Source organism: Camelus dromedarius, chromosome 2, assembly GCF_036321535.1.
Source record: "Camelus dromedarius isolate mCamDro1 chromosome 2, mCamDro1.pat, whole genome shotgun sequence".
NCBI classification, from domain to species: domain Eukaryota; kingdom Metazoa; phylum Chordata; class Mammalia; order Artiodactyla; family Camelidae; genus Camelus; species Camelus dromedarius.
In genome coordinates this window covers 3,082,765-3,094,859 of record NC_087437.1, presented here as the reverse complement: position 1 = coordinate 3,094,859, position 12,095 = coordinate 3,082,765, and the positions used below count along the sequence as shown (strand labels likewise).

Sequence of the window (12,095 nt, the reverse complement as noted above, 5' to 3'; positions counted from 1 at the left end):
ATGAGGAAACTGAGGCACAGAAAGGTCTGGGTAACTTGCCTATTAGCACAGCTAATAACGACTAAGGTAGGACTTCAGCCCAGGCAGTCGGGCCCTGCAGCCTGAGCTCTGAACCACCTTGCTGTGCACCACAGAGAATCATCGGAAAGTCAGGCTGAACCCCCATAAATCAGGGTTGAGAAGGAGGTTCCAAATCCTCCCCAAGACAAACTTAATTTCTGACATAAATACATGCAAACAGTTTTAAGTGAATCCTTGTATTTTCTGAGGAGAGGAAAACACGTCCACTTTACAGACTCGTGGCCCTGGGTAGTCCACCTCCATGGGTGCAGGAGGCAGGAAAAGCTGAGGTCAGAGCCTAACAGCACTTCTTTTTTTTTTTTTTTAATTCCATTTAAACTTTTTCCCCCTTAATTTTTTATTGAAGTGTAGTTGATTTGCAATGTTAGTTTCAGGGGCACAGCAAAGTGATTCCATTATACATATACAAACATATATGTTTCTTTTCAGATTCTTTTCCATTACATGTTATTACAAGAGATTGAATATAGCTCCCTGCGCGCCACAGTAGGTCCTTGCTGTTTATCCATTTTGTATACAGTACTGTGATAATACCATTTCTCACTAGTCTTGTGACCTTGGACATGTACTTTTCCTAGGTGAGTGCTAGTTTTATCACCTGCAAAATGGGTGACTACAGTCCTCCCCCCCAACAGTGTCGTGAGACTCCTGCGGACATGCATGTGAACACCCAGCACAGGGTACATAGCAGGCGCTCAGAGAAGGTTCTCATTATTCTCGGAGGATCAGAGAAGCAGTCTGGAGTCAGACACTCAGGGTTCAGTCTGTCATCGCTCCCCCACTTAACTCCTTATGCGATCCTTGAACAAACTGCTTAATTCTTTCGTGCCTCTCTATAAAATATCTGTGGAGGCCAACCTGCAGGGCTGTCTTGACAATTGCATATGGTGACACATGTAAGTGCTGTGCAGAGTGCCTGATACATGGTATAACTCCTCTTCATATATATTTGAAGTGGCATGATTGATAAACCCCCATTACACTTAATAAATAAGATAACATGGACTAAAATTACAAAGGAAAGAAAATTTTAAGAGGATGACTGTCAATAGTGACTCTAGATGAACACTGAAAACAGGCACCCAGGAAAGGTGTTGAAAATATCTCTCATCTGAAACTCGGCAGGTGGTCTGAGCTGGAGGCAGAGGGCTATGTCACAGGTGCCTCTTCAAGTTCTTTCCTGACCCGTATTCCATCTTAACACTCAACACGGGGCGTGAGGTCCATCACAAAACCCTGTGCTGACCAGCGCTGAGTCTGAATGTCCAATGTATGTCCTGCCTCTTCTTCAAGATAAGGAGGCAGTGAAGACCACGTGAAGGTGCTTCTTCTTGGCAGGAGGTTAGATGTCATCCTACCAGCTGATAAATCACCTTCCAGCTCCCACGAGAATTAGCAGCCCACCCAAAATTTCAGTTCAGATTGGTTTTTGTTCTCCTTGGCAGCCCCAAATTTCCCATCTTGTGCAATTCTGCTCTCAGACATTGTAACATGGACAAAGGGGAGACTTCAGTGATAAGAAAGCTACTGAGTCACACAGACCACAACCCAATAATCTTGTTCCCCCTCAGTCAAGCACATCATTCACAGAGTGAGCACCACAGCCCCACAGTCTCCAGTTACCGGGATGTGACCTCCAGCAGCAGGAAGGGAATATTTTCTGGTTCTAATATTTCATTTTGTTTTCTATTCAGTGCTCAGGGTAAGATCTTTAATATCACCAAAATTAACTTTTTTTTTTTTAAGAAAAGAAATTATTCTTATTAAGGACGTGTTAAGGGGGAGGTAGAAAGCAACATCAAAGTTTTCCCAGATGGGAGTTTGATGTGAAACCACAGTGGAAACTTTGTGAACAACTGAAGAAAACTGTTGTTTTTTATCATCTGTCATGCGAGGTGTTAGCCTCTGGAACACAGCAAGTCAGCGTGTGAACAGAGAATCTTTTGAGAAAGAAGCCTGTTTCTGACATCCAGAGGGAATGCTTTAACTGACTTTTCATTTTTCAGCTCTTGCCTGTGTCCACAACTAAGAGGTTAACGACATTTCAAAGACCCAGCCCAGGATGTACAGGATTGCGGTGGAAACTCAAATACATCTAGGGGCCATACTGAGTCACCCCAGGGAGTGAAGGAGGCTGACTAAGAGTAAGCACACGGGCTTTGTCAACCAGTACAAAACTTGTTTAAACATCATGAAGGTCAAACTATGTCTGGAGATTAGATACAGGCCTTTAGCTTCAAATTCGCAGCCTCTGGTAAAATAGAGATAACACGGACCTTAGAATCAACCTGATTCCGGCTCTACTATTTACTAGTTGCATGACCAGGCGATTTATTAATTCTGCCCCAGCCTCAGTTCCCTTACTGGTTTAATAAAGTTTACACTGCAGGGTACTTGTGAGATTAGAAAGAAAATATGTAAAATGACTAATACAAAGCTGGTATCAATAATTATGGACAGCTACTTTATTTTGTTACCACCTAAATGTTCCTCTTGGATGACCATCTGCATAACATTCTAGCACTTTGGAGCCATGGAAAACTGAGTATCTCAGGTACAGGTGAAACTGCTCTTTTGGGCTCCATCCTCCTGGCTCCATACACAAACTAGTACCACCCCACTACTGTCACTACCATTAAAAACACCTGTTCCAAGAACTCCTCCACAAGCCCTCCAGCCAAGAAGGAACTGCTGAAAAACGTTCAGAGCCCACTGATTTGGGAGTGGGCAAGCCCACCCCATCCCAGACCCAGTTCTCCTCTGTGCTGCCAATTAGGATGCCAGGCATATGGCGCCTGGGGAGGGGGTGGGGAGAGAAGATGGGAAGTAATGGACGATGGAGGGGTGATGGACGCTTGGTTCCACCCCATCTAAACGTGGTTTTGGAACCCCTGAAGTGGCCTGTTATTCAGTCCAGACTTGTTCTGCTTACTGCACAACAGGCCAATAAATCGGGAGATGAAGTGTTGGGGCAAGGAAGAGCGACTTTATTCAGAAAGCCAGCAGACTGAGAAGATAGCAGACTAACGTCTTAGAGAACCATCTTATTCAAGTCAGCATACAGGCTCCTTTTATACTAAAAAGGGGAGGGGGTGTGGTTGGGTGTTGCAAACTTCTTGGTGTAGGAATCTTTGTTCTTGCAGCCGTCCACAGTGAGTCAGGTCATGGTGCCCCTGTAAAACCTCCAACAAAACAAATGTTATTTTCTATCCTGCAACTTGTTATCTTTATGTAAGTGCAAAAGTGTTCATATCCTTAAAGGCCAGAGCCCAGAGAATAGGCTCTCCTGTCCATTTCAGGCCAAAGGCAACATTGTTTTACAAAAGGTGCAGAGCCGGCAAGACTACCCTAGAAAACAGGGCACAGGGTTAGAGCCAAAGAAACAGATCTGATACGGAGTCAGATTTGTTCTTTTCTGTTACAGCCTACCCACCACACCTGCCAGGGAAGTAAAAGATTAAGTTAGTACCTGGTTTTCAGCCCTGTTTCTCCAGTTCACGTGACTGTCTGGGGCTTCAGCCTCTGTCTCTAAGATGGGGTGAGTTCTACTGGACTCTGAGGTCTCTGAGGACATAAATTATGTATTTTTCATAGTTCTCAGTACATCTAGGGTTAATTGCAACATCTGCACCACCTTTTTACAGGGCTACTATGAGAAATAAATGAAATAATGTAAGTAGATGGGCTTTGTGAATGCAAAGTGTTATACAGATATATTATTATTATAAACAATAACCTCGCATTAATGCCCACTGATAATTGACATGTAGACATAGCCACACTAATTATTACTAACAGTTGTTATTACCAACAATACACCAAAGCACTGATTCATCATGTTTTCATATGGAATAGATGCAAGGGAATTTGTCCCCAGAATTACACAGAACTTCCTAGGGAGGAACTCAATAACTATGTATTAAAATTAAATGGAAAAATGGAATTAAAGGTGACTGAGGAACATTCTAGTCGTGGGGGGAAATCACTTGCCTTTTTCCAGTGAGGACAAGAACTCCACCATTTATAAGATCTCTGCCAAGAGCCACTGTATGACGAGCTTACTCTGCTTCATAAAGAATATCTGCGTACCCAGGGCACAGAGCATGTGCTCCAGGAAACTGAACAGGAGTCTTCAGTTCACAAGGGCTCTTGTCTTTTGGATCCCTGAGAAGTGTTCATTTATTCCACTTGGGTGTCCCGTGTAGTTCCCAGGAGTTAGTGAACACTCGTACTCACTGCAGGGCAGGGGGAAATTGTTTCCACTCTTCGTTGGAGGATGAAGTGTGTTCACATTCAACTGCACCGTTTACTGTCACCATTATATGGCCAGGAGGGTACAGGAGGTAGTTTTTAAAATGGGTATGAAGTAAACGAAGGAAGTTAAATGGTAGGTCTGAAACTCTGAGTGCAAAATGCATTTCCAAGCTATGTGTTTCCCTTCCCATCTTTCTAACAATTACAACTGTGGCCGTTAAAGATTTACCAAAAGTTTGACCCAAGAAAACACTATCTCATCTTTATAGTCTAAGAGGAAACAAAAAGCATCCTCTCCATCTCCTCGATCCTCAGACACAACCCTCAAGCCCTGCTGGTCTCCAAGAGCAACAATCTGTTCTGCAGCTCAGAACAACTGATTTCCAATATTCCCAAGACACAGATTTATCCTCACTGACTCTTTTTTATTGAAGTATAGTTGATTTACAGTATATTAGTTTCAAGTGTACAGTGTAGTGATTCAGCATTTTCATAGATCATACTGTTTAAAATTATTACAAAATAATGGCTATATTTTCCTGTGCTGTATAATATACCCTTAACAGATAAAAAGATATGATACACACACATACACACACATACACAAAGAAATATTACTCAGCCATAAAAAAGAATGAAATTCTGCCATTTACAACAATGGGGACAGACCTAAAGAGTATTTTGCTTAGTGGAAGAAGTCAGAGAAAGAAAAATACTGTATGCTATAACTCATATGTGGAATCTGAAAAATAAAAAACAAAAGAATGTATATAGCAAAACAGCAGCAGATTTACAGATAGAACAAACGAGTGGTCCCCAGTGGCGGGGGTGGGGGGGGCCAAGGTAGGGGAGGGATAAAGAGACACAAACTACTATGTATTCTTATTGATCCTTCATACCATTAACAGCACAGAAGGTCAGATTGCAGGTTCTTTTGAGTCCAACCATCAGGCTTACATTTCTAGGATGCACTTTAGAAGAACAAAGATTCTGTTTCATCGCTAACAGTCTACATAGCCAACTAAAGAGCAAGCAGCTCCCCTCCATCTGGGAAGCCATCTGAAGGTAGTTGCAATGTAACAATTCCAGTAGCAACCTGAGCTGTAAACTAGGGCACAACAGGGCCTTCTCCCTGCTGGAAAAAAAGGGCAGGCCAGCCTTCACAAGTAATAAAAAAGAAATGTCCAATCTCCAGATACGTCTTCCCCAAAAGAATTTGAGCTGTCAAAATAAAAGCCTGTGGTAGTAACATTTGTACCAACTCCCCTTCCTCTTCTTCCCAACCCAGTCAAATTCTTTAGCATGCCAAAGATACTCTGAAACCACACTAGCCATTTACATTTACCATTAAATGAATTAAAATTTAACAATTAAAAAGTTCAGTGTCTCAGTTACGCAGCCCACTTTCACAGCTCAGGAGTCACCTGTGGCCAGTGACACCTGCCTGGGCAGCACAAGTGGAGAGCATCCCCATCACTGCAGGGATGTCTGCTGGACCAAGCTGACCTCCACAGCACCTCTTCTGCCAAACTCTAAAACCCTCTCTCAAAGATAAGCTCGCCTTGGATTTCTCGCTTACCCTGACACCACCAACAATCTCTTCATGATGCAAATCAGGTTATCCTCTCAGGTTTTTCTTTCATCTTCACTTACTCAATTACAAGATTCCCCACAACAGAGACACCCAGGAACTGATTCGGCCAGCACGAATCCTCTTCGGCAAGGTTCTCCTCCAGTTCTGTAATTCTGTACCCAGAAATTTCTCTGTAAACTCAGACACGTTCTAAGGGACAGATCCAGGAAAACACGCATCAGTTATGCCCCAAGGCAACGTCCGTGTCTGCCAGCCTTCACTGGACACAGACAGTCGTGGGCATGTGGTTCAAACAGACTGTCAGGTGCCTCTTAGTTCTAGCAGAGGGCCAGTCACTGAACCTGCACCAGGAAGTTCGTGTCAGCAATAAACCAATGTGCACGACTGCTGATTGAGTGCATGATTCTCCCAGTCACTGTGAGTGGTCAGAGGTCTGTGTGCTAGTCACTCGCCTTTTTGCTTTCAAGTGTGTTCCAGACCCTTCCCTGCAACCTGGCCAACTGGCTTCCATCCAGGTTTGCTCACTGATGGGCCTGGATGGGGGCCTGAGATGCCATCCCTCCTCATCACCCATTCAGGCAACGTTTTCCGCACCTCCTCTGCCTGGATGGGATATTATGCAGCTTTAAAAACTATAATTATGACTATTACAGCAATATGGAAAAAAACATATACTACTAGGTAATAAAACCAGGAAAAAAATTTACATGTATGATAAGTATCATGGAAGAATATGAATGCCAGAAGGAAAAGACTGAAAAGAAATATATACAAGTAACAAATAAATTATGCAAAGGGAGTATTTATATAAGATGAATTAGGTAAAGGGGAGGAACTCTTTTCCTCTAATTTTCCAAGAGTGTCTTCTTCCTAATGTAGATTTTCTAAAAATAAAAAATAAAAGACAATAAAGCTCACCAACAAATATTTAAAAGAAAAAAATATTTAAAAGAAAAAATATTTAAAAGAATATTTAGAAGAAATTTAAAAGAATATTTAAAAGAAAAAAAAATTATACATTAAGATGCTGTCACTGCTTCTATATTTCCAGGACAAGTCCTGGATAAGCCCAAAGTTAAACTGAGAGCCCAGGCTGCCCATTTGTCCTCCAGCTCCGTGCACGTTACAGTGCCGCCTCACCTGAATTTCATCTGCTCACCAACGTCTGTCCAACCTCCCTTCCAGAGAAATGGCTCTTATCACTTGTGTGCCAGTAAGGAAACACGCGAGCTGTGAAGTCTTCTAAGCCTTCTCTCCACTGTGGAGAGGAAGACTTTGCCCCTAGGGGAGCACCTTTCAGCTACTTGCAGACAGATGGGAGAAGCACTCAAGAGTGTCCTCAGGGATCCATACCAGGTAGGTGTCTACTCTTGTTCTACTCAGCATGGCTTCAAATCCCTCAGCCAAATGCCCCTGAATGTCCAGTTCCCTTAGAGATGATAATACCTGCTTCTTCTGCTGCACACTCCCCCTTTCCCATTCCCCCATTCACCCCAGACCAGACCCTTAAAAAACATCGCTTCCTCACACCAGGTACCTGCAATCAAAACTAGAACAACAACAGCAACAATCCCAAAACTTAAAACCAGTCCTCGTCCAATATGTTTCAACTTTTAAATAAGCGAACAAAGCTCAGCTGCAGAATCCCACCTGTAAGACTGCCACGCAAACCACCAGGACCACAGTCATGGCCACCGTGAGTATAAAACAGCAATGAAGAGCTCAGGCCCTGGGGCCTGGGTGCTACGGTGCAAATATTAGATCTTCCACCTACAAAGGGAACAATCCTGGGCAAATCCTTAACCTTTCTGTTTCCTCACAAGACTGCTGTGAGGAAGAAATGAGTCGTTTTACATAAATCACTTAGAACAGTGCCTGAGACTTGATAAGCACCCGATAAAGTTTAGCTAATACTAAGTTCTCCAAAAAATAAACACTGTATGAGATGGCCCCTGTCAGCCCCCCACCCTGCCCCAGGGGCTACTGTGTCTACAATGAGCAAACAAATTCAGGGTCAATGTCCAGATATCCACAGCACGAAAACGTCACAATACAAGCAGAAATGGGATCACGATTCATATCCAGAACTTTTCACATCACCAAAATAAACCATCTGAAGCCAGGAAGTTTGAGAACGTTTTCCAGTCAACCCTCCCGCCACACTTCTGCCTGTTTCACCGGCCGTGCCTACCTCAAACCACTGCCCATGGGACTGCATCTTGAGGATAACGCAGGGGTCTGGTTTGGAAAGAGCGTCTCTGTCGGAAATGCCTTTACAGGCCACACGCAGCTCAACTTTGGTCAGGCAGGGGCTGTTAAAGATTCCCAGTGTGTTGGCCGCCGACTCGTAAATGTTGCTCATCTTCTTCATCCTGTTTTAACACAGCAGGAAAAAAGACATGCCCATCAGCCCAGTATCTATCAAAGGAAAAAGCCTCCCAATGGCCCTTCAGGAAACGGTTTAATCCACAGTTTCAAACACTATTTGAATTATCTCACTTGCCACCCTAGGGGCACAATTCCAGTGAAACAAACAACCCTCCCCCCCAAAAAAACCAAAACCAACAACAACAGTCAAAAAACCTAATCAGCAGGTGTAGCACACTCGGCTAAGAACACTATTTTGATATGATTTGCATATATGTGCACAGCAGATTTTTTTTTAAGTCTGTGAAATAATATTAATGAACTAGGGCAAGAGACTGCAAACTGTAATCTCATTCTATATTAAGCGCATGGCTTGCATGAAATTTTAGTTGTTGGTTCATCAATTTAATCACATTCCAAGTGTTGAAGATTCCCCCCCAAATCCAGCTCTGCTTCTATAAGGTGGCACAGAGAAGGACACTGTCCTTCCTGAAGACACAGTCCAAGCTTCCCTCCCCCAAACAGTGGCCCACTTCCTCAAGGCTCGGAGAGAGACCAGAGCCTGACTTCCTGCTGCCGTGTGTAAGTTCACTCTCACCTTCCCTCCAGGCTCTGCCGCCACATCAAGCATGGAGCGAGCGAGCATCGAGCATCAGAGCCCGCGACCAGGTGGGAGGCAGGGCACCAGGGCTCCAATTCCCGCGCAGGTGAGCGCTGTGAGCCCCCTTCCCACCTTCAAGTCATCAACTCTCAATAACACTTTGCATCAAGGAGGCGCAGGGCTACAGGGACCCCCAGAGCCCACCAACACTCGTTCTCTGAGGAGAACGGGACTTGTAAGGACATCAACAAATTCTCTCAGGAGCGAAATTCAAGATCCTTCTCATGAAATTCAGATTCCCTTATAGATTCCCTAGAAAGTGGCACTGGAGCCGCATGGTGGAGTTTCTCCATCTATGAAATGAGGACAAGCCCTCCTCTTCCATCCCCTCCTCCACAAATAATCCGCAAATTTCCCCTTGGGACCTGGCATCATACTGCGCTAGATCACCTCTTTCACAGGGTGACAGCTGTGCCCACCCCCAACACACACACCCCCCCAGCTGCTCGCTCCAAACACAGCAGCTAGCTCCACGCCAAAGCCAGCCTTTTCCAATCTGACAGTCCCCTGCCTCATGGCAGATGTCACTGGAAGTCCTCTCCCAGTGCTCCATCACAAAGTTCTCTGCCCGTCCATCCTTCTGTCCTCCCTTCCATCCATCTTTCTTCTTCCTCCCTTCCTTCCCTCCGTACTTCCATCCTTCCTTTCTTCCCTCCTTCTGTCCATCTGTCCTTCCTTCCTTTCATCCTTCCTTCGGTTCCATCCTTCCTTCCTTCCACATTCCAACTCTCTAGTGCCCTATTTATCTAATTACTGTGAACATACGTTTTTCCCTATAAATGCTGAGGGGAAACTGCTCTGATTGCCAAAAAAGTTATTCCCTAGAACAGAAGGGGACAGACCTGGGCCTGCACGCAAAGTCCAGCCCACCAGCTTTGGTACACAAGGTTTACCAGCACACAGGCCTGCCCATCCCTTTACGTAATTCGTGTGGTTGCTTTAATACACCTGTAGTGCTGGGTACTTGCAGCAGAGACCCAGGGGTTGGCAAAGCCTGAAATGTTTAATCCCTGGCCTCTTCAGGGAATGTTTCCCAACCTCTGTTCTAAAATATCAGGGAAAGGGAATCAGCAGTTGGGGAGGAGTTGGGATTCCGTTTCAGTAAGCGTCGTGGGATTAGTGGAGGGTGAGAGCTGTTGTATCCTCTATCATACTGAATATTAATAGGGACTTTGGGACATTTGTTCCTTTACATACGAGAAAAATCTGAGCTCAGAGAGGACTGACGCCTTGCCCATGTCACACAATTATTCTAGCAGCAGAGCTCAGCCTGGAATGCCAGTTTTCTTTCATCCTATGCTAATTTCTACCATATGCAAAACCTTTATCTGTGAACTGTTCGAATCTACCAAGGAACCGTGAATGGATGTGATAATATCCTTGATTTATTTCAACCTCCATCCAGAATCATTCTTTTCACTTTTAAATAAACTGTATTCATAAATAGAAAATGCACAAATCATAAATACAAAGCTTAATAAATTACTCTTCCTGTTTTTTTACTGATTGTGAGCAGACCAATTCTTACAGCAACAAAGAACACAGTATACATGAAATGCAATTAATAGAAAGGTGCACAGAGAGAAGGAATGAACTAGAAGGAGGATGGCTGTGGGTCAGAGAGAGTTGGAAATAATGCTATCAACTCTCTATCAGATTTTTGATAAGAGCAGCTTATTCTTCAATTCTTCAAGCGTCTTGGCTGAATTCTGTGTCTCCCGGTGCATCAACTGGCTCCTGGGAATCCACATCGCTCTCTGCCTCGCCTATCCCTGGAGGCACCACTATCTCTTCTAACTGACCCTGTCCTTACAGGCTCCTGGCCATGTCCATCCCATTTCTCTCTCTCTCTCTTTTTCTTAAAGACTTTAGTTTCTTAGAGCAGTTGCAGGTTCACAGGAAAACTGAGAGGAAAATTCAAATATCCCGTATGCCATCTTCCTCGAACGTGCACACTCTCCCCCACTGTCAGCATCTCTCTGCAGAGTAGACGTTTGTTACAGTCGGTGAACCTGCATGGACATATCATCACCCAAAGTCCTTTTTCCATTCCACCTCACAGTTAAGACTAGGCATTAGAGAGGATGTCCACTCTACAGGCCAAGCTTGTGTTCTACAGAAAGGAGTCGGGGGGTCTGAAAGGGGTGGGTAGCAGGAGCCAGTCTGAAAAGGCTACCTATAATAGGACCCCAACTCTGTGACACTCTGGAAAAGGCACATTTCTGGAGCCAGTAACAAGATCAGTGGTGCCAGGGGTCAGGGAGGGAGGAATGGGTGGATCCCAGAGGATTTTTAGTGCAGGGAAACTACTCTGTGAGGTACTGTAAACTAGGATACAGGTCGTACACCTTTGTCCAAACCCGTGGAGTGCAACACCATGAGTAACCCTCGTACATACAGGCCCCCTCCCCTGGGTCTGCAACACCAGCTGTCCAAGGCTGTCATGCTGGTCCTTATTTATTCCTCCCTTCACCACCCATTTTCCTTCCTTCCTGTCCTGCTTAGGGACCAAAGAGGCTGACCTCCACTCTGACAGCTCAGTGCTGGCTGGAGTCCTGTTGCTATGATCTGAATATTTGTGTCTGTATGTTGAAATCCGAACCCCTGAAGGTGGTGATACTGGAGGAGGAACCTTTGGGAGGTGATGAGGTCAGGAGGGGGCTCCCATGAATGCTCTCATTATAGAGGCCCCAAAGAGCCCACCACGCCCTTCTGCCACGCGCGGGTACAGTGGGAAGAGGGCCCCCATCCCACCACGCTGGCACTCTGGTCTCCAACTCCCATCATCCAAACTGTGAGCAGGGAATTTCTGTTGTCCGTAAGCCCCCCAACCCGGATGGACTGAGTCAGCTGGTGCTGCAGACCCAGGGAAAGAGAAAGACTAGTGTGTTCCTCCCCAGCTCCTCCTCTGGGCCTACTCAGCAGAGGCCATGTCCCCACACGACCTGGGTCCTGTCAGGCAGCTCCATCGCCAAGGCTCCAGCCAGCATGGGCTCTGGGATACTGTTTCCTCGTTCAGCTCCTTCAGGCTTACATGTCAAGTCTTAAGTTGGCCATCCTAGAAGCAAAGGCTGAAACGAGGGTTCAGATGCACCTGACAGATGGAGCGGGGACAGAAAGGAAGTGAAGGGGGCAGGG

The 12,095-nt window shown here is 45.1% G+C and overlaps 1 protein-coding gene across 2 annotated transcripts in view; it reads right to left on the bottom strand.

Moving 5' to 3' along the window:
* CPNE4 (copine 4) overlaps nt 1-12,095 on the bottom strand; it is a 382,521-nt gene that overhangs the window by 266,892 nt on the left and 103,534 nt on the right. For both annotated transcript variants that reach the window (XM_010979687.3, XM_031464304.2), the window contains exon 2: nt 8,121-8,301. In XM_010979687.3, coding sequence (XP_010977989.2) covers nt 8,121-8,301 — 181 coding nt within the window. The remainder of the gene's footprint in view (nt 1-8,120; nt 8,302-12,095) is intronic.